Source organism: Dermacentor variabilis, chromosome 8 (assembly GCF_050947875.1).
Source record: "Dermacentor variabilis isolate Ectoservices chromosome 8, ASM5094787v1, whole genome shotgun sequence".
NCBI lineage: Eukaryota > Metazoa > Arthropoda > Arachnida > Ixodida > Ixodidae > Dermacentor > Dermacentor variabilis.
In genome coordinates, this window is record NC_134575.1 from 128,877,830 (window position 1) to 128,904,273 (window position 26,444).

At 46.3% G+C, this 26,444-nt stretch overlaps 1 protein-coding gene across 3 annotated transcripts in view; it reads right to left on the reverse strand.

Moving 5' to 3' along the window:
* Window positions 1-26,444, reverse strand: part of LOC142590582 (uncharacterized) — a 123,886-nt gene that overhangs the window by 85,726 nt on the left and 11,716 nt on the right. For all 3 annotated transcript variants that reach the window (XM_075702887.1, XM_075702888.1, XM_075702889.1), the window contains exons 2-7: window positions 25,879-26,004; window positions 21,009-21,126; window positions 10,506-10,551; window positions 9,008-9,242; window positions 4,552-4,673; window positions 1,967-2,069 (exon numbers count right to left, since the gene is read on the reverse strand). In XM_075702887.1, coding sequence (XP_075559002.1) covers window positions 1,967-2,069; window positions 4,552-4,673; window positions 9,008-9,242; window positions 10,506-10,551; window positions 21,009-21,126; window positions 25,879-25,986 — 732 coding nt within the window. In that variant the 5' untranslated portion in view covers window positions 25,987-26,004. The remainder of the gene's footprint in view (window positions 1-1,966; window positions 2,070-4,551; window positions 4,674-9,007; window positions 9,243-10,505; window positions 10,552-21,008; window positions 21,127-25,878; window positions 26,005-26,444) is intronic.

The following is a 26,444-nucleotide window of genomic DNA, read 5'->3' on the forward strand; positions in this document are numbered from 1 at the left end:
TCAGTGCACATGTTGGCCACGTGCCTTCAGAACCGCAAGGTCGCCATCCATGATCATGGTGACAGCGGCCACGGTTTCGTCTGCAACAGTTGCGGCAAACAGTAACTTAGTTTTACTCAGTGCAAAGCTATTGATGAGGAAGAGCACCATTTATATCATGATGGGCGGCGACACTGATGAAAAAATTATCATGATGTGCGCACAGTAGTGAAAAGCTAAGTCTCAGAAGAAGATGCGCACCGTGGCCGCGCAGCCAAGGAAACTGATAGCGAGGCCTTCACCACTGCGAGTGCTAATCAGTCACGATATGACAAGAATTCAAAATCCAAATTCAAAGTCAAGAATGCAAAATAGAAATGAGATTTCCTGATTCATTCAGTAAATAAGGGCGTCTTGACATAGTAAGCACTTGATTTTTTTTTTTTTCTACTCTCAATAATTCGACATTCGGTTAACTCGGACATTTCTTTTTAATCCGTGAAATCCTAATTAACAAGGCTTTACTATATATGTAACTTCCAAAGAGAACTTGCTGAAGTTATGGAATTGGTGTGTGCTCAGTGTTAAAAAGAAGCACAAGGAAAGAAGATGCACATATGCAGATTACAAGAAAATAAGGCAGCCGAAAGCAACACTTGCTCCTGGTCTTAGTCATAACTGATTGTTATTTTATCTCTACCAGCCACAATGGGCGTGTTGTGACTAAGACACAAGTTAACCAATCATTGGGCAGGCCAATCATAGCAATTCGCAGATACTCTCAGGTGGCTTTCAGTTTACATGGGGTGCTGGCTGTAGATAAATGCAACATAATAGCTGCCCACGAGTTATCAAAACAATTTGGGCAGCAGTGCTGTGGCATCTTGCCTTCATGAGTGCCTCATCATTCCATTTGTTCCAAGATCTTTATTCCTTTTCTCAATGTTTGTGAAACTTGTAGGGCGAAGAAGGATGTCTTAAAATCATCGTACTCGCCTGTCTTGTCACCTGCACAGCCTAGCTGTGTAATGAATCATTTCATGCAACCAAACCCTGAGCCACATGCATTCATTCAATCCAAAATATAAGCACATACTTTAATTTACTCTGCCTGTCACACCACTCTTGTTCATGCCAAGTAAGAACATGTCCTAAAACATATTGGTCATTACAAGTGGGCCTGACTGTACTCATGACATTTTGCTGGTCTCGGATTGTTCAGAAAATCTTTTGATCAAGCTGTAATTGTGCATTCTCATTCCCATTCCTTGTGTCCTACCTACAACTGCACACTACCATTTTATCATGAATCAAATTTTGAATGCGAAAGCACGATATGCCCCCTTAGGTGAAAATCCGGCATCATAGTCAGCAGCGTAACCAAGCGATGGTAACAAAATTGGCTGATGGCACAAAGAGTAAAAACACTTCAATAATGCTTGGATTAATGTCAAATTTCTCAGGAAGGTTCCTGTAAACAAAGTAAGTTAATGGCTTTGAAAACAAAATTCGGTACATTTTGGTCTGGGTGGGAATCCAACCCGCACCTCTGAGGTGCGAGACAAGCATGCTTCCCCGACGCCCCAGCGGTTCCATGGTTCTGGCTAACTAAAGGAGTGCCTAGTGCGTGTGTCATTGGGCACGTGACAGCACAGCCAATGGGGAGGAGGCGGTGCCAAGTCGCGAGCGTACAAAACGAGCACACTGCCTCTCAATCGAAAAAAATTTCCCAAAAAGAACTATAACGCTTTTGCATTCCCACATGTAGGAGGTCTTAAGTTTCTGCCAAATTTTTCGTATCCTTCTGGACTGCACTAGTGCTCCAAGAATGGAATGTGATTTAACCGTTACATTGCCAAACTCTTATGTTGCGGATGTCACATAAATGAACACACAGTAGATGGCCTTCTATACATGCCTCGTCTGCAGCTTTTTTGCCTCTTCCACCATATGCATTCTGGAGCAAATAGAAGGAAAAACCACACACCATGATGTAGACCATGGAGCACATTTGGACCGCGCCGTTGACCACCGAGTTCATGCGCTTCAAGGATGGCTCGTTGACCGTGTCGAAGATTTCAAAAAGCTGCCTGCAGCCAAGAAAAAGAGAAATGCACACAACAGGTGGCGCCAAAAGTAACCAAGCCATGCCAGACTACAGACTTAGCATGAGTAAATGTACCAAGTTCACGCCACATTCCGACGTACTAAGTGAGAGCATTCAGGAGTTAAGCACAACAAATTGAGTTATGAATGAGTCTTTATCCCGAGTAGCTCTTGTTGTTCTGCGGGCTTTAACATTTTATTCATAGTTTCATGTAGGCAAGAAAAAAATAAAAAGATTTCTTTTTAAGTTCTTGTTCTCAAATAACTTGTTTTCGGTAAGATATCTTCCAATAACACAGACGTAAAGTAGTGCCATGTGTCAAATCAGAACAATAGCCAAAGGCAACCGAGGAATTGGCAGGCGAATCACACATTCATACAGCGTCTGCTCGAAGTTCTACTGCAGGATTAGTCATCTGTGCTGATTACTCTTCTAGATCTAAGATCAGCAGTAGCAGCGTGTCTGGCTATGATAACCTGAGAAGCTTTTAGTCCCATGTCACACTTGAACTGGTAACAGCGCAAATTTGTTGCTGAGGCAACAAGAGGAACTACGCTGTATTTCTGCAGACAGAACAAAGGTAGCGCTATCAGCACTATTTGTACCAACATTGCCATTGCATTATTTCGAGAAAGCAATATACCTATACTTTTATTGAGAGGGAGGGGAGGGGGGGGGGGACTCACTGCAAGGCCTATAAGGGACAACACACATTCGCTCATTGTCATAGATGTCCCCTGAATGAAGGTTGTAGACTGCAGAAAATGCATTCATGGGCATTCCTCAAAAAAGCTGCATTTTACACTGGCGCACTGGACTTGCTACGACAGACAACGTTGAACAGGTGCTACTGAAAAGTTCTTGTTTACAGGGATGAGCAAATTGAGGGTTTTCTTTGTTTTCATTTGATCTTATTTATTTGCACTGAAAGCTGATCTCATTAGTGATCTGAAAGGAAAAGAACAGAGCACAGTGTTCCAAGTACGTCCTATTTCAACAATCTGCTCAACAAGTCTACATAGAATTCACAATTCCAACTGCAATGGTTATATCAGCTTGAAGTGCGCCTGCACATCCATAGGCTAAGCCATAGGCTTGCCTCCCTCGTGTCAGCATTGATGTTGCCGTACAAAAAAACCCAAGCTGCACAAAAATAAAAATTGCTTGTCGAGCTGCAGATTCAAGTCACCGACCTCCAGGTTGCGAGACCACCACGCTAGCCGATCCAGCCACTGTCGGTTTATCATACGTGCCCTTCAAAGCTAAGTTTTATATGCACGAAGTAGATGCAGAGCAAGACGCGAGCCGATCACAGGCATTCCCTCCCTCCGGAAAAAGGGAAGGGTGTGATCTCGTGTTGCAGGCTGTGTTGAAGGAATGGCAGCGGGAGCAGGCCGCACATCGTGCGTTCAGCCGAAGAACATGTGGTGTTTGATGAACGCCGCCGGGAACTTGCTCGAGAAAGGGCTCGTCGTCGATGTGCCAGCCTCGCGTGAGGGAGCGCAAAGCCAAGGTGTTACGACAATGAAGAGCTGCGCATTCCGAGCTTTGCTTGTACCCCTCTTCACAGCAGTAGCGTAATGTGTCTCAAACACTCAAAAAAATTAACCAACCCCTCTCCTAGGGTTGCACAAGCTTCGCATGCAGCCCAGTTCCCAGTAGAGGAGGGGTTATAATTTTTTACCTATTAGTGGCTGAAGCTCTACCTGCCTGTGAAGCCATTTGTTCCTGCTTGTTTTGTGTTGCGCCACACTGACGCAGTGTTTTAACATGTTGGCTTTCTTGCCTCGTACAGGTTAAGTCCCATGCTTTGAGAGCATGAAACAAAGACATTACAGACTAATTTCAGCAATAAGAAGATTTGAATTTGTTCATTTTACTGTGATTTGTTAACTTCACTTTTTGAATAATCTGACCAAGTCTTGCGGTCTCACATGGGTTGAATTAATGGGAATCGACTGTATTATAAATAATATTGTCGCATTAAAGGTAATCCCAATAGTTGACTCAAAGGTAACGGGGACCAAGATTGATTTTAACGAAACTGAAAGTATAAGCACACCTTGTGAATAGCGTGATGGTAGGGCACTGAACAAAAAGTAACCACATTACAAATAACCATACTATCCGTGCATATGCCGTTTAAAGCCAGTTCGGAAAACAAAAATAATAAATGGCCACTGAAGGAGAATCCAAGTTCCACTATAGACAGCTGGCACTGCTTCACCACCTGGCCTCAAACTGCACATAAGGTTACCGTAGCAACAAGGTAATCATTATCAAGCAGTCCTATCCACGAGCTGCAAGTTGAGTCATTCCAAAGCTAAACCGGGGAGCAGCTACTACTACCATTCTGCTTCAGTGGCCCCTTAGAATTTTTTTTTTTGTCAAGTCCTTTCTGCCATGTCTGAACGAGCCTGGAATGGAATGAAATGCAATGATGTGCCAAAATTGAGAACACTGACGGCTGACAGGAGAGGGCCATGGCAAAGATGGGCAGCACGGACAGCAGGTTCTCGTGACGCCACAACACCACCCGGTCCCACCAGGCACCCGACCACAGCACCGGGAAGCTCTCCACAAACACCTGCATCAGCACCAACCCCACACGCTGTCAGGGAAGGGCCTCATAGCAGCAGGATGCACTTCACTGTACAACTGTTTTCGGATGGCTGTTCCTCTCTCCTTTTGTTGCCCAATGATACGCAGCTCATACAAATGTGACATTTGCCAACGTTAACATTTTCCAACCTTTTTCAAGTGTGCACAGTAATATTTGTGAATTGCAGTGCGATATACACAAGGACAGAAGAAACGAGACTACAGGTAAGCACTGACTTCGGGTAGAATGCTTTATTGTCGCCGACCCGTGTTTATACCCATCACTGATCATACTGCACATGTGCAATTCGCACCTTCAGGAAGGTTAACTCCTCATCTGACAAGTGCACAGATGGCATGCTGACACTCCCAGAGCCAAGTCGTGAAATCATTTCAGCCTCAATTATTTCATGTGTTAGTTGATCACTGCTTCTGCTGACAACCGTACATTGAGCAAACAACAGTTCGCAGTCACACGAACTGCAGTGTTATGCAAGCCAACTATCGCAGAGGCTTTTCTTGACAACGTCTGACTGTTCTCTAAGCCCGTCATTGATACAACAAAAGCGCGTGTGTTCTGTCCTTGTGCATATCTACACTGCAGCTCACCAATATGTTGCACCAACAAGCCCAAACAAACCCGCTCTAGTCCTGGGAATCATACGCATCACTTATCAGCATCGAACTCTTGCTAATTGAAACATAAATTGCAGTGCACCGATTAATTCAGATGACCCTCAGAAGAGATCGAGCGCTGCAAATGCACAATGGCGAAGAACAGAAGTAGTGCTAGTGTACAACCAAAACGAAGCGGTGCAGTAGGCATTGCCATAACGATCAGCAGGAAAAGTACCAAACTGCAAAAAAGGCCAGCACAGTTCACATTTTATATTGTTGCATTTACCATTGCGCATGACAGTGTTTTGGCCGCAAGTCTTTGAAGTGTGTGGTCACCATCTATGATTGTGTGGATAGCGACTACGAATTCATCTGCAGCGGTCATGAGGAGCAGGCAAAACCAAGGTGATTAACCAAGCAGGAGCCGCTGAGGTATGGCTGGCACCTTTGCCACGAAGAACAAAAAGGAGCTGGCACCGAGAAAGTTGGGGGAGGCAATAACTTATGCAAAAATATAAACGACAGTAAATTGCTGATATAGCAATGATAAAGCAAGATACACTGAAATCTTGATAAACGAAAATCGCTTAAACGGAACTGCCTCTTAAACAGAACACCATGCTCATGGTTGGTTGGTTTTGTATTCATGCAATTGTATTCAGCTTTGTCTGTCAGTAAACGGAACTCCTGATAAACGGAACAAACTTCCCTGGTCCCTTGAGGTTCCGTTTAAAGAGAGTCCACTAAACGTATCTGGATTACCAGAAAAGTCAGTCTTCGATTGAGCGCAGGATTTTGTGAACAAGAAGGGATGCAACGATTAAAGTTGGCTAACGAAGCCACATTGGGAAATTCTCGTGCCAGCTCTACCTACAGTGTGTATTTTGACAGCATCTGCTTAGTCCTAGCGAAGTGATAAAAAAATAAGCAAGGATTACACTGGGGCATTTGAGAACTCGCACAAGTACAATCCCCAAGCCATTAGAGGTTTATCCTGCATCAAAACAGTTGACACACGTGAAAATACAATGAAATCAATTAATGCTGCCCCTACATCCTCAGTGTCACTGTGCAGGCATGAAATTAAAGGCAGAAATGTTTGTTATTTATTGCCTCACTTACTTGCTCTGGTGGATCAGCAGCTATGATCAATGCTGCTGATGGTGATGCTACAATTTCATTTTCCAGTTGAAATATGATCAGGATGGAATGCAAAAAAATGCTTGTGTACCATGCTTTCCCTTTAAAGGATGCCTAAGCTTTATATAGTGTCACAGCGTGTCACAGCATGCTGCGTAACTTTCGAACATTAAATGCAAATATGACTAAATTTTCTCTGTAAATAATTACTGATAGATGGCTGCCAATATGCTCTTGAAAGAGTACTCTGCCAGTCCATACTGATTCTGTGTTTCTTTTTTGAGTTGCTCAATGAGCTCAAAATGAACCTACGAGTGTAGTACACTATTAAAAAGTTTCACCCGAAAGGCAAAGCATCGATTGTGAGGGAAAATGTGTAGAAAGCTATACAAACAAAGGATAGTAGTTTTATCGACTGTATAAACTTGTAAACATTCGCTTACTAACTAGCATGGTATCACGAGTGCACAAGCAAACGTGAACACATCTCACTCGACTGAGGACACTCACTGTCAAAACGCTAGAGTGAGGAAGCGCAGCAGCAGCAGCAGCGAGCAAATGGACATTCGGGCTGCCTCTCACTTCAATGCGAACTAAGCTGTGAAAACACAGCGCACACGAAGCTATCAGCACACAGCGGGCTCTGGCCCCATCACAAATCGCTTTCAAGATAGGGCCCGCGTGGCAGCGCCATATGCAGCAGCAGCAGCAGGTATCAAACCCCCTCCGCCCCCTCCCTCCCCTCTCACCAATGCTTTGCACGCACAAGGATAAGCCACCATTGTCAGCTCAGGTTCGCAAGCTTTCACTGACACAGAGAGCATACAGCGCATCGGGGCAACGGCAATGGCAGAAGCGCACCTACAGTGTCCGTACAATTGCTATCGCAATTAAAAAAAAAGTACGGGCTTTGTTGTTCGAAAGGAATACACAAAAGCATTGCAACACCCAGTATCCAATGCCATGCCGAATTATGGGCCCAGTGTCACGTGTAAGGCACTGGTGCAAAAGGTGTGAAATGCAGTGCCTGGCTACCACACATATTTTTTTTTTAATACAGAAAGCAACAGAGAGTGTTTCACTGCAATAAAAAAATGAGAAAAAACAAAGTAAAGATAACAAAATTTACCACCAGGATTCAATTGTCTGATTTACGGATCCCAAGCCCAGGACTATAACACTACACCTTGCCAGCGCATGGCAGGTTGTGAATAATTTGCGATATTAAGACCCAGGCACAGTTCTAGTTTTGCACAGACACATCTTGCATAGACATAGCACATGCGCTATCACCCCACAACTAAATCTTACACCTGTATCAGAAAGAAAAAGTTGCTGTCCGTATTCAATAGTATGCACGGAAGTGCCACAACACTTAGTATTTTCTTTTGCGATTGGTATCTTAACTTCGAAAAAAGTCCTAAATGAACCACCTATCCGGGACACTATATGGGCTGTTACTGCCGTAAGGGATGTGCAACATTTTCTTAGTTCAACAATGTATTTCAATCGACACGTCTGTCTAACCACATATTTTCGTCAGAGAAGGGTATAGTGCTGACAGCCTTCGGCAACAGCACATCGGTGCTCATTGCCTCTTGTGCTGACGCTGTAGACACAAAAAAAAATTTTATTTAAGAACACCGATGCAAAAGCTGAAATATAGTGATTTATCCTTGTTACAGCTGTTGATTCCTGAGCCCAGATGGGCTGATAGCGTGCAGACGGGCTCGGAGGGTAAGCCAGGCATTAACTTTGGTGGAAGGGGATGATCTCGGCGCAGGTACCGAGTGAATCCTAGAATGTGTGTATTTGAGCCTCGGAACCTTTTATCCATTATGTTTTAGTACACTAAGGAAAGTGGAAGCGCATGAATTGCCTCGGCTTTGTTATCGATGCGATAATATCAATCAGCGGCAGGCTTGCTGGGGATCCGTTCAAACATGTCTGAACGACTTCTGGGTTTCATGTCGACTCCACAATACTGCAACAACGGTGACAACTTGCAGTCATTCTTTGCGCACAAGCTACAAAAGAATGAGGCGTTATCTGCGTTTGCGTAATTTTGTTCAAGAATATGCTATATTCTGAAACCAGCTTCGCACGAACGCAACCAGCGCAGTTTCCGGTACGAGCCAGTCAACTGCAGCGAAAACCAGTGCCTGTACAGCACAAACCAGTGCATCCCAGCGTCATGGAAGTGAAACCAGCATCTCGTCCAGTGTGACCCAGCTCTTATCCTGCGCTCTCACCGGTGTCCCAGTGATTCCCAGCAAGCACCAGCGTCACCAGTGCAATCCAGTGTCAGAAAACGCGTTCGTTTCAGACTGGAAGGCACTGGAAGAAGCTGGTTTTCGCAATAGGGAAATAGGGAAATTTCAGGGGCTCTGGAGTAGTTTCAAAGTCTTGGGGTCATTTAAGGCACACCAAGAGCATGGTACACAAGCTGATTGCCATTAACTGAATCTGAATTCAAAATCACGCAATACAGCCACCGTGATGGCTAAAAGCGTACTGCTGTCAATCATCCCAAAAGCGAGAGAAAGGGAGACAATGCCTTACCTTGAACACGAGCAAGCAGTAGAAGCCCAGAGAGAGCGCGGACAGGGAGGTCAGGCTGTCCAGGTTGCGCAGCAGGCCCAGGGGCAGACCCACGCAGGTGCCCAGCAACAGGAGCACGGTCAGCCGCAGCCGCGGGGATGCCTCGAGCAGGAAGAAGTCCGAGGCCAGAGGAGGGGCCAGGTCACCCATCACCACAAAGAATGCCACGCAGCTGCCCAGCAGGAAGCCCAAGATGCTGGGGAAGCGCAGCAGCAGTAAAGAGGGAAGGAAAACAACACCGGGTGGGTGTTCCAATACTCATTGTAGGTAGCTAAATAGACAGCTAAGTGAAGTGTCATTCCAATTCTGATAAAGCCGGCAAAGAAAAGAGCTTCGCAACGACAGCATCAAAGTCAAGAATGATGCAGGCTAAATTGCTGTCCAAATGAAGTGGCGGCTCAGCAGGAAGCTCAGTGGAACATTCACCTGCTGCCAGCAAAATGTAGCCACGCCTTTTTATGCTTTCAATAGTAAGTCACATTGCTTTCTTTCTTAGGTTTTCACATGTAAGGTGCTAAAATACAGCAATAATATTACATTTACTTGTGTCAGGCCCACATTCACATATGGCCTGCAAAACCACATTGGAGTGCAAAAATTTGGAAAAGAAAGTCGTACGCTACATCACACGCATGCCTGTGTGCTTGTTAATTTCTGCAAACTGCTACTAGATGGAACTAGTCCTGCCAACGATGGCAACACTATCACCATATCTCACACTAGGCCCCACATTGCAACTCAGGTCACTGATTTTGATGAAGTGGCATTGATTAGGCCAGCAGGTGTGGCGGGTGGCAAGCCGTTGTGGGAAGTTTGCCCTTACAATGTTTCTGCCAGTACAGTTTACATTGGCGATCAGGTATGAGATCACGTGCATGGGCTCGCCGCACGTGTGAAGCAGAGTTTAGACTCATGGGCGATCAGCTGGGGCAACCAAATTCGTGTGTGTTAGCTGGACTGAATAGCGCAAGCTCATGTGTAGGCATAATGCCAATAAAGCTCAGAACTGATCTTGCATAGCACAGCCTAAAGTGACAGTGTCGCGGAGTCAAGGTTGCATGCAATGCATTTGTACTCTAAGACCACCCAAGACACACATCAGGATGCAGGAGAGTGAATGCAAAATGCATGCAGATTCGCTCCCGTTACTTGAAGGAAGCTAGCGCTTGTTTTTGAGTTGTCTTCAGGTTTGCCATAGATGGTGCATATCTCACACCCTCAGCTCCCTCGGTATAATAGAAGCAGACCATGAAAGCCATGCAGCCGTTTGTGTACTGCAAGAACCAGAAGCGATTATAGGAGCCTGAAGCACGTGATGGTTGGCATGATTCAGGCACAACCTATTTGCAGTCCTGTATGCACCCAAGCCAGCCGATTACATGGACGGACAAGGCAGGGCAAATTTGCGAACTGATCACTCTGCGCACTATGATGAAGCAGAAACAGCTGTGGCACTTACCCAATCTCCACAACCAGCTTGCCAGTTGGGCCAAACGTGTGGAAAGCTGCAAGGATATTTTTGGTTTGTCAGGACCATCCACCAAACTACAGTCGAATCTCGACAATTCGAACTAATTGGTCCAAAAATTTGTTCAAATTAAAAGAATTTTTAATTAAACGGACTTGTTTTTTAAGTAATCGTGCACCATAGCATGATGCACGAACGGTGCGAGTCGTGAAATATCGTGGCGCGCAAGCACACAGCGAGCGAGGCCCACGCCGGCCAAAGCTCGCTTCCCGATAATGGCAGAAAATGAAACCTCAAGGAGCGGGCTAAGCTGCCGCAAGGCCGGGCTGACAGCGTCAGCACGAAGGTGGGCGTGCGCGGAGAGCATCGAAGACGAGGAGTTACGAGGGAGTTGAGAGGGAGGGCGAGGGTTGCGTAGTTGTCAGAAAGGGTGGGAGGGAAGCAGAGCTGTTCTCTCGCCAGCTTGCTGGATGACACTAATTACCTCTGCCACCTACTGCCACCGAAGCAGCGGAATTGCCGAGGCCAGGACTGGGCCTCTGCTGCTGCTTCCCTCTGCGTGCTCGCATGTCTTTTCCTTCGTCTGCTGACCAATCGGTGCTGTACTTACCTTCTTCGTCCTGCGTTCTTAACCTGAGTCATGTCTTATCTTGATGACAAAGTCGTTGCCACTGATCATAATCATGTTAGTGTGCTTCCTTCTGTTACGGCATTGCTGCACTCAAATGAGAAGGAGAATGAGGCACTTGGTATCGCCTTGGCGCCTCATATTTAGGGTCTGTCTTGTCACACAGCATCAGACATGGCGCCCTGTCTCCAACAATCTTTCCATCGGGACATCTCGGTTTAGACGAGTCATTGTAAAGAAAACGAGCGCGAACAAGACGAACCAAGCCAACCAAAACACGCAAGAGCGAGCACTGACATGAGCAGACGATAGTGTGAAAAAAAGGGGTCCGCCCGAACCAGACGCGAGTACGAATAGATTGGTCAGGCAGGTCCGCAGGATACAAGTTTCCCGCATGTACATCACTGTAGAGGCCACTCTTATTGGTCACCTCTGCTCGTGGCTCGCTTGCCACCGCGGCGAGCCACGAAAAATATGCCCAGGACCGATCCCTCCCACGGCACGTGTTTTGCGGCTAGTGTGGCTGGGGCATTACGGCAAGACACAGAAACGGCAACTTTGCCTTTGAGAGGAGGTGAAATTTCCGCCATGTTATTTCCTTTTTATTTTTCACACGAGGCGTTGAGGGGTTTCTATTAAGCCTTTCCACTATGGCAGTCAGAGCAATGCTGATCGGCGGTGCTGCCACGTGATGTGGCGTGCTGCTGAGAACATTGTCCGAGTGTGGCACCATATATACTCTATTCTAAAGCGCACCCATTTTCCGTGACCCCCCAAAAAAGAAGTGAGAGAAAAATGCCCTCGACTCTAATGCGCACCCTTCTTGCACCGACCTAAGAAAGAAAAGTCCTTTACGGTACCGCGCACCTCATTCTTTCATACAGGCACACAACTTTCTCTCATTTGGAAAAAAACAAAGATTAACTATCAATACACTAAAGTTGCAATAAATAAAAGAAGTCGCAGTTTCACCTGAAAGGAGAGGCATCAATTATGATAGCAAATTAGTAGACAGCTATACGAAAAGTAAGGATGGTAGTTTTATAGGCCACATACACTTTTAAACATTCACTTACTAACTAAATCAACAAGCACGGTGTCACGCGTGCACAAGCAAACATGAATACGTCTCACGCAATGATCGCAGAAACTCTTCGTCAAACTGTATGGGCACATTGCTTAGCTAAACTGCAGTAGGCGAAAGCCTTTCTGTGAGTGCCTGTGTCGCTGTTGTCTGAACTGCTCTGTTTGATTGAAATGCACTATGATGTTGATTAAATCATTTATCAGCTGATTCGACTGGTACTTGTTCTTGGCAACGCGAGCACGCTTGGTTGCTGGAGAAACAGGAGCGCTTCGGAGACATCGGACTGACTCGGCTAGCAAGGAGCGTCTGCCGACACCGTTTGGGAGCGTGAGGGTGGCGCCATCTACTGGGCGCATGCGCAGTGCGCGCACCACTCCAATGACGTGTCGAGCGCCCCCTAGCAGAGTGTGACATGTTCTGCAAACGGGCGCCACCGTGGCGGCGAGCATGAGCCATTAAAGGCTTTCACCTTAAAACGCTGAAGTGGGGAAGTGCGGTAGCAGGAGCGAGCGAATTGACCCTTGCAGGGCCTCTTGCTTCAACGCACACTAAGCGACAACACAGCGCGGTGTGCCTAGATGTGTAGATTCTGTCTCCATTGCACAACGTTTTCAACATAGGGGCCATGCAGCCGCACCGTACGTAGCAGCCGCCAGACAATAAAGCTTCTCCTGTTTGTGCCAGTCCCACACGCAAGTTTCGGGAATTCCGGACGCCCATGATGCGGCCCAATTTCCGTCCGTCTCTGCGCACGTGATCACTTTCCTTTTAATTTCGACATCGTGATGAACTCGGCATGTCCTTGCAGTCAGCACTTCCATATTGATAGAGCAAATGTGGAAAACAGGAAGACCGGGAAGACGGACGGTGTACTAATCTAAGCACACGCACTACAGCAAATGGAGGAAGCTACAGCAGCTAGGCTCGAAGCATGTGCGAGGCAGCCGTTTTGAAATGCCAATGGTGATATGGTAATGCAGATTCAGGGTCATGCCTGATTCTAACATACACGTTTTATTGGAAAAAAAAAGTGCGCATTAGATTTGAGTAAATACGGTATGTTCGAATTAACCGTCACAAATGTATGCGTGTTAGAATTACCGGCATTTTCCTCCACTGGAATACATATAACTTTCACAGGACCATGGCACCAGTTCAGGAAGTTCAAACTTCAGGAAGTTCAAATTAAGCATATTTGAATTAACGAGATTTGACTGTATTACTTACACACAGAACTTTTGCAAGCCCTTCATGAAGAAAGTTACCTTAATGTCCCAAGTTGTGCATCCATCTACATAAAACCGTGTACAGTAAAACCTCATTAAATCGTACCCACTTAAACAGTAGTTTCGTTTTAAAAGCCGTAAAGTCAAATCCCCAACTCAGTGGCCATTGAACATAATGTGTTTTGTATCCACATAAACTGTGCCAGCTTATTGTGTACGTATCAATTAACATGTAATGTTTCCACTTTTCGTTGCGCCGTCTCCATCGGGCTACCCGGCAGAACAAAAAGCCTCAGGGATCGGAACAACGGCCTCCAAGCGCCCTGTGGATTTGAGCATGAAGTCACATCAACATCAACATCATTTCGGCGGCATAACAGAGAGTGTTGTGGCGCCGCGCAAGCTAGTACTCACATCATGCCAAAGCTCGGATAAAAAAGATGCCAGATGCTCAGCATAGAAGAAACATTACACATTGTTTGTGCTATTGAACGTGACACGAAGAAGTCGGCGCTGGCACGCGACAGGGATCTGCAAAGTGCTGATACATTTTGATGAAGAGTTTCTGTGATCTGCAACAGGAATCTGCTGTTGACTACGGTGTGTGGCATTTGGAATGCGAAGAAGTTGCTCGGCAGCGCTGCTGCAACCGCAAAGAGATGTCGGCTACGAGGTTTGACTTTTTGCCATCGTTGCCTCTGTTGTTGCCGAAGAGTCCGCTAGCAACAGTGATGAGGATGACATGGAAAGTGACAGCACAGGTGATTCAGGCCCGACAGTGGCAGAAGCTGCGCATTACGTCAGCCTCATGAATGCAATCCTCGCGACGAGACCAGTACCCTGCAATAAAAAAGGCACCCCACACGACTTCAGCAGTGCTGCTGCGCGCGTGCATAGAGAATACGTAACGTCAACGAGGAATCTGCCATGCGAGTGTTTGCCGAGATGAGGGGGCTGGCTGAAAAGCTGCGTCGCAGCTTCAATAAGCCGCTGTCGTCCCTGCTAGGCCGCTGCGGCATCAAATGAAAATAAGATTTTTGTCACGCGAAGTGAATGAATACTGCATGTTTTTTTCCCCTTTCATCACACTTCCTCCAAGTTCCGTTTTTGACAAGTAGGTGGTCGATCTCATGCTATTTCGGTTAAACAGTACTATCGTTTAGCACATACTTTTTCCGAGCTCTAGCCAACTACGGTTTAATGAGGTTTCACTGTACTATTTGAATACTATAAACTACACTGTGTGCACCACCATATATAAACCACCATGTGCACTTTTCGAAACATTTCACAACTGCATTTCAAGGAAGCAAATGTATGCACAAATGGCGTCCCACACCATAAAATATTATTTATTAATGATTTTTAAAGAACTGTTTACTATTGCTTTTTAATGGTAATTTGCTTATATATATGTTCTCACTGAACGGTCACAAAGCTATAATACTAAAATTTTGACATTTTTCTAATTTCATTTACTTATTTAGTTGAAGATACATGTCATTCACCTGACTAGGCCTAGTCAGGTAGCCAATGACCATTCTGTATTTGAAAGTAATTTTGTAAATTTTGCTTACTCTGCTCCCACATGTCCACTTGTCAGGTGCTGCCCCTCATATCCTTGTTTGGCTTCAGTAAGCCCACTTTAGTATTTTGATAGAAAATCAAACTATTCGAACTATTATTACTACATTTGCAGCAAAGGAGAGGTATGCTATAGTGGGCCACCATTTCCAGCGCTTTCTAGTGGGCCAATCACTCCAACGCTGTGCTCGGGGAATGCAACTCGTGCCGAGAGTTCGTGCCCTGCTCTCATGCTCGGTCCAAACGCTGGTGACTAATAAACACCTTTACAAGTGGAGGAGACTGCACCGTACTGCACTGCTTCGGCCTACAACATCAACCCTGGAGCTTTGATCCCGTACCCTATGCTCAACCATGCCTGAAGACTCATCCCAGCAAACGCCTCCTACTCCATCCCAGCAACCGCCTCCTCTGTCAGTCATGTGGTCTAGTGTACCTCGCTACAGACACCCTGCCGTTTTCAGCAGCGTGAACGACATTGACATCGAGGACTGGCTGACGACATATGAAAGGGTAAGCGACAACAACAAATGAGACGATCCCACGAAACTCAGCAATGTGCTCTTCTATCTCGCCGTCATCACGACGTGGTTTTTGATGTGGTCCTCATTCAAGACCTCTTTAGTGGCTGTGCTTGGTCGCCCTGCTGTGCATCAGCCGCGCGCGGAATCGCGTTTGCAAGAACGTGCACAGCATCCGGGTGAATCATTTGCCAGCTACACTGAAGATGTTCTGGACTTGAGCAAGAGAGTCAACACAACGATGTCCGAGTACGACAAAACCTGAAATGTCATGAAAGAGAGAGGACGATGCTTTCAACACACTACTTGCAAAGAATCCTCAGTCCATGACTGAAATCGTCACTCTATGCCGAAGCTATAAGGAGCTATGCAGGCAGTGCTCGCTGACGTGTTGCCCTTCACCGTGCAACGATCACATTGCTGGTTTGGCTACCATCTCCGACCAGTCAGCATTGCTTGCAGAAACGACTGTTTGTTTGGGAGGAAGTTGCATGCCAGCTCTCCTTTACGATCTTTGTTCAGTCACCGCAAATACAACAGCTTGCCTTGAATTTTATGCCTCCTCTCCATCGCGAGATCAAGCAAGAAATCACCGAGGTCTTGCCAAACCAGCGTAAACATCTTCCTGTGGCTGCACCACTAAGCTACGCAGAAGTCGTTGCGCCGCCACAACAGGTCCCGATGGCTGCACCACTCAGCTACGCTGAAGACGTTGCGACAACCCAACCACTCTCTCCAAGTATGCCTCTCTGTTATGCCGACGTCGTGGCTAGGCCCCTACTGCAACCCACCACACAGTCATATCAGCAGCCGCCCTAGCGAACAAGTGGCGTACTCCCGACAACTGGCCAATATGCTTTGCATGCGACTGCGCCGGTCATGTCGCACATTATTATCGTGTACAGCTGTCTAGCGCTGCATCACCTGTGACAAGCAAGCCCAACCGTCCATATTATGACCCCCCATCAGCTACATCACTGACACAAAAGGATTGAAAGTTGGGCGAGTTGGTACGGTAACATATTCTTTTATTGTAGCCTGAAGTGGCACATACACAGACAAGAAGAAGTGCTCATCCTGTCTTCTGCTAGTCTGTGCATGTGTCACTTCATGCTACAATGCAAGAATATGTCACTGACATTGTGCCCGATGCCCACTACCCACCGTTCACCATCTCCTCGCCATCGCTCACTGTCACCGATGAAACCTTGCTCCATGACTTGGGACGAGGAAAACTACTCATCACACTCCGAGAGCAAGGGCTGCGACACCGTCGAAATGTGAAAGTCCTCACCGCTGTCCCTCAAATGTAATCAAAGTGTTGATGGTGTCCGTGTATCTGCACTCGTGGACACAGGGACCGGCGTATGTGTTATAGATGCTAAGCTTTGCTGCTTACTTCGGAAAATCACGAAGCCCCTTTCTGGACTGTCCTTCCACGCAGTCAGTACTCATCATATTCACCCCTTAGTGGCTTGCACTGCTCATGTTGTTACTGACTACGTTCTATATGCCACAGAATTCGTAAACCTTTCCTTGTGCTCTCATGACGTTATCCTCAGCTGCGATTTTCTCTCGCATCACAACGCCATTATTCATTGTGCATGGACCAAAATAGAACTCTCGCTGCTGTTAGAATTGCTGCTCACTGACAATTCTTCCCTTTCGAGGAAACTACTTGTCCAAGCCGACCACCACATTCCTCCAAGTACGTCAACGGTCAGGCCCATGTCCTGCAGAGCAATCTCAGATGCTGTTGCACTACTGTCTCCATCTGACTGCTTTCTCCCTCCTAAAGGTCTGCTGCTACCTTTTGCGACAGTGGACATCATACAGGGCTAGAGCACCATTTTTATTTGCAACCTATTCCCATACCCTATGGTTCTGCTCACAGGGGAATGTCTTGACAATGTAGAAGCAATTGTAGACATGCAAGTTATGGACGTGCCCGATGACAATTACCGTGCTAGTTCCAGTGCGCTCAGTGCTGTTTGTACGCGTGGCCTATAGATCAGTCATGTGTTCGGTTCTTTTGTTGCCAAGGGCCTTACACCAGTCCAGTGGTCTCAGCTTTTGTGCCTTCTAGAAGAATTTCGTTCTTTTGATGTAGGGCAATCGTCCCTGGGCCAGACGTCAACTGTTACACATCGCATGGACACTTGCTCACAACCACTATAGCGGCAATGTCCGTATTGTGTATCTCCTACAGAACATCGTGTACTCAATAGACAAGCCAACGACATGCTTCGCCGCAAAGTGACACAACCTTCCAACGGTACATGGGCAACCAGGTGTAGCAGAAGGAACCAAGAGCTACACAAGTGCTCCAGGAAGGAAGGTGGGTGCAGAAGTGGTGTCACCGTGAGTGCTCTTCTGGAGCTCTTGGTCATTAGAGATAAAGGCCCGTGCGAGATTTTTGACACTGTTCAGCACGTCTTGCCGTTTCAGAAATGGGCACACTTTCAGATCTATGCATTTGGCCGGTATGGGAGAAGTGTGTCGATGGTGTGTGACAGGTACCGACCATACAGTATAAAAAAGGGTGAAAATCCAGTGATGCTTTGAGTAGCGCTGTTGTACGGGTAGGCTATGAGGGGCAAAATGAAGTCCCAACTTGTGTGGTCGGAGGCGATGTACATGGCAAGCATGTCACCGAGTGTACTTTTGAAGCATTCCGTAAGGCTGTTGGTATGAGGATGGTAACCTAATTGTGTGATGAACAATGTGGCACTCTTTAAGCATGGCTTCAACTACTTTGGAAAGGAAGACACGTCCGCGATCACTGAGCAGTTCCTGAGGTGGCCCATCACGCAGGATGAATCTACGAAGCAGGAAGGAGGCAACATCGCATGCTGTAGCTGCCAGGAGGGTGGCAGTTTCGGCGTATCGCATGAAGTTGTCGATTTCCACGATGGCTAAGCAGTTTCCAGCTGAAGTCAGGGGAAGGGGCCCATACAAACTGATGCCGAGGTGCCCAAATGGCTGGGTAGGTCAAGGTAAAGGATGCAAAATGGCTGGCGAGAGGCGGGCTAAGATTTTCGGCGCTGACAATCAGGGCACGAGTAAACAAACTTCTTAACGTAGCTGTACGTCCCTCAGCAGTAGTATCACTGTCGAAGGTGCTGGGTAAGTTTTGAAAACTGCCAAGTGTGCACCCTGTGGATCGGTGTGGAAAGCTGTGCGTATTTTGGAATGCAGACTGCGAGGTACTACTAACAACCACTGGTCCCAGTCGGAGTTATAATCGTGTCAGTGAAGCACCTTGTCACACAAATGGCAAAATGGTGAACCGCTTGACGATGCAATGTGCAAGTGGTTGGTTGTGCTGATGAAGCAGGAAGCAAGTCTATAAGGGACGCAATGCAACGGTCCTTGCGCTGCTCAGAAGCGATGGTGGTAAGGTCGAGCGAAGAAACGGTAAAATGAGATAGTGAGCAGCAGGCAATGTCGTCAGGTAACGGAGAGCATGAGAGGGTGTCGGCGTCAGAATGCTGGTGTCCGTTGCGGTACAGCACGTGGATATCGTAGTCCTGCAGGCGAAGTGCTCACTAGGCAAGATGGCATGAGGGATCTTTCATGGTCGATAGCGAACATAGCGCATGGTGGTCCGTGATAAGAACTAATGAACAACCATACAAATAAGGCCAAACCTTAGTAAGAGCCCAGATGATGGACAGGCATTCTTTTTTTGTTACTGTGCAATTGGTCTCAGCTTTCGTAAGCGTATAACTTGCATAAGAAAGGGCATATTCAGGAAACCATTGTTTGCACTGGGCAAGAACAGCACCAAGGCCAACACCACTGGCATCTGCGTGCACCTGGGTAGGGGCTGTCAGATCGTAACGGCACAATACTGGCTGAGACGTTGGCAAAAGACACAGCTATGTGAAGGCCTTGTCACACTCGGAGGACCACAAAGTGAGGAGCCCATTGCTTCTAAGTAGCTTCGCCAGGAGCGATATGATGGCAGTGAAACCGCAAATGAAGCGTATGAAGTAGGAGCACAGACCTATGAAACTGTGCAATTCTTTGATGGACACTGGCTTAGGGACATCGGCGATAGCCTGAAGCTTAGCTGGATCGGGGAGAATTCTATCCTTGGGTACAATGCAGCCTAGAATTGTCGGCTGGCGAACTGCAAATCGGCACTTCATTAGGTATAGCTGTAGGCCAGCGTTTGTTAAACATGTCAAAACACACCGGAGCCACTGAAGGCGTGTGGTGAAGTCAGGAGCAGAAACAATGATGTCTTCCAGATAGCACAAGCACGAGTGCCACTTTAAGTGGTGCAGAACTGTGTTCATAATGCGCTCAAAAGTTGCGGACAAATCACAGAATTCAAAAGGCATTACGTTAGCTTTGTATAAACCGTCGTGTGTGACAAAAGCAGTCTTCGGCCGATTGGAGTCTGCCATGGTTACTTGCCGATACCCCGAGTGCAAATTTAGAGATGAAAAGAATTCTGTGCCTTGTAGACTGTCACTCACATCTACGCGCAGGAGAGGGTAGATGTCCTTGCTAGTGATCTTGTTCAGGTGCCAGCAGTGCACACAGAACCACACAGAACCATGTTTTTTTGCAACACATTATAGTACATGTGTACTGTATGCTAATAAGGCAACTTGCAAGTCTGCACTCTGTATCTTATTTCTGTGTTCATTCCTTTCTTTATGTGCTACGTTTCACCTGTCAAACCACTATGAATTGAAAACTGTATCTCTTATTAAAGTACACACAAGGACTAGCTTGTCTTCCAGAGCATTTGCAAAATGTTTTGCACAATTCCCAAGAAGAGCATCCTTGAAGCTGCAATGGAATTTTAGACCGCATAAAAAGCATAATTTCACATAGTGTAGTTATACACAGCCTGCATACAAAATGTTACATTTGAAATACAAGTGGGTGCATCATGGAAACCTTGCAAAAGTAGGTTTATTTGATACCAAAACTGGAGAAAAGAAAAAAAAAGTAAATGACATTATCGCTTGCTGGAAATTTAATAAAACCCAGAGCTTTGAGAACAAGCATGGCTCCTCATTGTGACTTGATACCAGGACGCACACTGAAGACTTCAGAGGTGACGCACTGGGATTTACATCAGATTTGCGAACCACAAAGTGCACAAATTGTCTGCTTAGGTTTTGCTTAAAGGCAGTTATAAGAAAATTACAGAATTTACCAGGCCTGCAGCTTTGCTAAAATTGCTTTGGTAGCATGTACTACTCGTCTATAACCAAATTTTGCAAAAGTGAAATTGTGCTGCCACTGACCTTTAATCATTCTGGATGCACCTAGCTACCCAGATTCACTGGCCAAATGTTGTCCATGACATGCACATGACCTGCCTCATGAAATCAGCATTTCAGGTAAGTTTAGGCGGTGAATTTGCCAACATAATGAAACAGTTAGAGGCTACTTAATAAACTATGACCTTTGCACATGGCTTACCTAGGAACTCGTAGTTACGACGCCTAGCTGTGATGGCCGACTTGAGGAGCAGGTGGCAGGTCATGCGTGTCAGCAGCCCACTGACCAACAGCAGCAAGGAACTCAACACTATGCCACACTGGGTAACAGAGAGAGAGGCACGCTCTCATCACTGAACGCTTCAACAAAAGGACTTCACTTGCAAAGAACACTTCATTATAGCATTGTGTCTAAACTATGCCGGGCTCTGGAATGTCTTGTATGTCACATATTAAGAGACAAATCATGCAAAAAATAAAACACAGATTGCAAAAGTGAATTGATCCCAGCAGGATACGATCCTGCACAGCTTGCACCGGCTGATTAATAATTGAGTTTATTATTTATTTATTTATTTATTTATTTATTTATTTATTTATTTGTTAGATACTGCCGGCTACCTTTCGGAAGCCATGGCAGGAGTGGGCACATCGGTTTTACAAGGAATAAATCATACATTGCAATAATTCAAGACAACAAAAGTGATAACAATAATAGTATTGCATACATATACTGAGAAAGCAGGTGCGACTAAATGACGACTGGAGACGAGAACAAGAAAAGGCACTAAATCATTAGTACTGCAAGAAACTCGTATTCTCACAAAATGGCATTTTTTCTGAGGCAATACCACAGGCACAAGGGCACCGAATAAAATGTGTGAAAACATGTACCTGTTTGTAACCATAAGCCAAGATGCTAAAGAGCTATCCACAATGAAGATAATAAACAAGACTCCCACAGTTAACTGAAACAATCAACAAAGGAAACCTAAGGAAACGGTAAACAAACAATAGCTATTCAGAAACTAATACATGAGTATAGGTTAGATTCCTGGAACCTTTCTGGGAATAGCAGCAGAGAAGTCCCTAGGGAAAAAGCACTACTGACACACATACAATGCAAGCTATATGCACAATGAATGAGAAAAAAAGATATTGCTGATAAATATCACAGGTAAGGTTGCACAGCAAATGTGAAAGCATCAGCTGATGGTAACCCAACTACATCACATGGAAGCGTGTTCCATTCTGCTATGGTTCGAGGAATGCCCAAGACCACTGCCAGTAATCTCAATAATGTAATCCTGCATTGTGCCAGTCATTCCATCATCATCAGCAGGAGCCTATTTATGTCCACTGCAGGACGAAGGTCTCTCCCGACTATCTCCAATTATGTTTGTCTCAGAATAGCTGGCCCGATGTTGTGCCTGCAGATTTCCTCATTTCATTACACCCTCTAATTTTCTGCCATCCTCATCCACTTCTCTTGGCAGCCATTCTGTAACTATAGTAGAGCATTGCTAATCTACCGCTTATACACAGCCTGCCTGGCTCCATTTTTCTCTCTAAATGTCACATAGAATACCAGCTCCCTTTGTTTGTTTTCTAATCCATACCGCTGTCTACCTGTCAAAGTTAGTATGTTTAACATTTTTCATTCCACTGCTTGTTGAGCGGTTCTTAAAGGAGTACTGACACAAAAATTTGAAGTCGAGATAACTTGTGAGATCGATTTAGTTGGTCACACAGACATCGTCTATAAAATATCAGTGGCGAATATCGCTTAGAACATATTTAAAATCAATTTTAATGTACGCGCACGCAGCCAACCGCAAAACAGAGCACCTCGCGACATTGACATCAACCGGGATTGTAAATAGCCAAGAAAACGCTACGTCATGTGGCTACGTCACGAATTTTCGTTGGCTGCCATGCGGCTTACATGCGCTCTTCTCCACTGTTGTTGCTTGTTCTAGCTGTTCTACTTGTAGTGGGACGCTCTCCGTGTCGCTGCAACTGCAGTTTTTGTCGTGTACATCGGGATATTTCCCACACTATCAGCTTGACTGCGTTGCCACAACGTTCAACGCCGATTTTTTGTGTCTTACCATTGATCGTGGCCGATGTGAGGGTTTTGTTGAGGTTTGTCCTCGCCATCGCCGGCCGCAATATCTGAGTCGCTATGTGATTGGCCACGTCTAAAGCGCAAGACACATGGTGCTATTTTCCGTGCGATCTGTCGTACGGCGCGTCGTGTGCGACTAGCCGCATGCGGCGATTCGGGACACATGGTACGAATGAGCGAGCGACGAGTAGCTCCGCCCAGAACTGGCGCCTCTGCGTGGAAGTTCGGAATGCTGCGTAACTTCGAACAGAAAGTGAAAGCAACCATATTTGCGCAGCTATCATGTTTGAAACAAACGATGACAATATAAACATGTCTATGCGAGCACTGTAGACGTGCTTCCGCAAGGCCGCGTTAGCAGTATCGGATCCATTGACAGCCGCCGATGGCCAGGAGCCGGCAGGCATAGCTCGCCGGCTTCATAACGACTTGCCTATGGTAGTCGGCACAACGTGTACACAGTTATGTCACGCTTAAAGTGCAGCACTTGATTTCATTGGCGCCGACAGAAGCAAACAAACATGCCAGGCGAGCTTGCGATCACTCGGAGACGATGTAGGCCTAGCTCGCCGGCCGTCTATCCGGGGCCGAGGGTCCTTGCGATGCGTCCGCAGCTCGTAATAAAGCGCCTAAATTCGTCAGAAGAATGAATGCCTGAACATTTATGTTTCTCTTAAGTGAAAATATGGTTAGTTTTCCCAGTGCCGTTAGTAGCGATGAGTAAACACGCCAGTCAGGCGAGCCGCTTCGTATACAGACGATTGCTGGCACGTCTGCGTGCGTCTGCGCTTATCGCGTCCGAGCATGTCCGAGTAGAAATCACGCCAACGATTTACTATTACGCACAACGTTTTATAACTCACACTCTTTCGAGGTCACCTTATTCTAGAAGTTATTTCGTGTCAGAGACAAATTGTAGCAGATTTATGTGCCGCCGTCAGCGGCGAAACAGGCCCGCGTTTCCACCAGAGAGAGAGAAAAAAAACAGACATGATCAGAGCGGCGAGGCGCCCGCTCGCCGGCCCCGCCCCGCCGGGTCTACATGGGTCTACCACGTCGCCATGATGTTCACGCTACCGGCGCTGTCATTGGCTGCGGTCGTCCGATCGATGCGGCAGTCCCACGACAATATTCAGCAAGGGCGCTATTCTGGACATTCCGCCATTTTCTTCGATGCGTGACGTAGGTGCGACGCAAACAAAATGGCGCTGGTGGCCCCGTTTTGCTTACGTAACGTGACGCCAACTTGACATTTCGCTTAAGAAACTGAAATGAAGGCACCGAATGTAGCGTTATCGGTAAAGCAAAACAGTTTTCCTCCGCAGTAAAAATAAAGCAGCTATCTGAAAGCGTATGATTATTCCGTCGAAAACGCTTCTCGCTTCCGTCGTCTGCTGCGTACAAGCCGTCGTCTGCTTCAATAGCTAAGATGCGTGTCCCCGGAAAATGGAATGAGTCATCGCATGTTGGCGTCAACGCGCTTGTTTTCTTGCTTGAGACAGCACACGCGACATACCAGTGGTGATGCGCGCACGTTCTAGGCCACATTATCGCGATCTTGTGAAACACAAATGACTCAGCCCGACTCGGCTGGCTGAGAAATGGCTGAATATCACCGATAGCATTGCGGGCGCCAGAGATATCCACTAGTGCGACACAAGTGCCAGCGCTGCCATCTCTTGTTCATTTCGCTGGTTACTCGCACCGCGGGAGGAAACTTCAAGGCGCCGCCTTGCGTACATTTTTTTTTATAAGTTAGAAAGAGGCCGTTGTCATAACTTTTAATTGTGTGAAAAGGCATTAATCTTGATTACAATACAAATGCAGCAGTGAAAAGTGGACAACATTGCCGAAAGCTTGCTATGTTCAACCAATATTATTTCGTATAAACGCGTTATTTTAAAACATGATGGCCCCAAACACAAATGCCAACACCACCCGAGAGCGATGCAAATACTATGAGCACGCATTACGAACAACAGATTTTCGTGGCGCCAAGAAACGGGGAAAATGTGGCGATACACATTCCTCTCGGCTGCCATTGCATGTGGCTGCTCATTAGCATAATTTGCGCGGCTCGTCGCAGCAAAAATTATGGCGGAAAATCTCAGCAATGGCGGCCCAGCGCAACATCACGCATCGTCAAAATGACATTTACGAAACAGCCCTTCCTGTGACGCTCCTCACGAGATATTCCTTCAGCCAATCAGCAAGCTGACATGGCGCATATCTTGGATCGCCACCACATATTCGCGCAATTGCACATGCATTGCACTGGTTGTGCATGCTACCGCTCACATTCTTTTTGATGCGCTAACATCGCAATATAGCTGCCAAGGACCAAAATAATGTATTAGTCCATAAAATTTGCCGCTCCACGTCACGTTTTGTCATCTTTATGAAAACGCAATATCGCATTTTGCAATACTTCCGCTTCCCGGCACAAATTTCAAAACACGCGACCCCTCGACAGCCAATCAGAGAGTAAACATGGCGGATAATGGCGGCCGTGCAGCCGCCATGCGTGTCCAGAATAGCGCCCCAAGTTGGTTGCGCACGCTGGCTGCGGGTCAGAGCATACGTCATGACTTTTTGCGAACACGTGACCCCTTTGTTTACATTCCCGTTTGTCCCATCTCGTTGCTCTTTGGAACCGAAACTTCGACTGATCGCTACAGAAAAGACTGCAAATAATTACCTGTCGCGCAATGAAGTAAATGAGGTTTCGTGCCGTGATTACTGGGTCATTAACTACTTATTAAAGCAGAAAAAACCATGTGGATTTTTTTTGTGTCAGTACTCCTTTAAGATCTTCTGAAGCTTCTTCTTTAATCTAAATATTTCTGCCCCAGATGTTAGTAATGGTAGAATGCAATGATCGAACAATTTTCAAGGTAGGCCCTTCAGTGCCCCCTTAATGCCAGTAGAGCAGCAGTGTACTTACCCTTTCAAAGCAGTAGGGCATGGCGAGTATGCTGACCCCTATGATGCTGTTGCCCAGGTTGATGGTGTTCTTCAGGGATGAAGACCACGCCATGTCTGAGGCCGTCATCCAACCACTGACCTAATGCTGCATGCACCAAAAAAATGGGACAGAAAAGCAATGCTTCTAAACCAGGCAAATTCACACACTTGTCACCAGTTTTTAACAAGGTGACATTGAGGCATTCATGCCGACAATAGGACGGCTACTCAGCTGTAGGTCTGTTACTCCAGCTGTTATTGTTCAATCATGGCCAATATACTGTATGTTACCCAGGCTCTTATCATTTGTATTGATCTCTGGGGCAATAATGAGACTAGCAATCAGCTTGACATTTTTTGTGTAATCAAACTGTTACAATTATTTAAGTCTTAGTAATTAATTCTTACTGGCAGTCGACTATATGCCCACTGCAGGACAAAGGACTCTCTCAATGACCTCCAAATTCTTGTTTAGCATCTGCGCAAACTGAATCCAATGCCTGCAGATGCGATTAAAACTTCATCACACTGCCAAATTACCTGCAA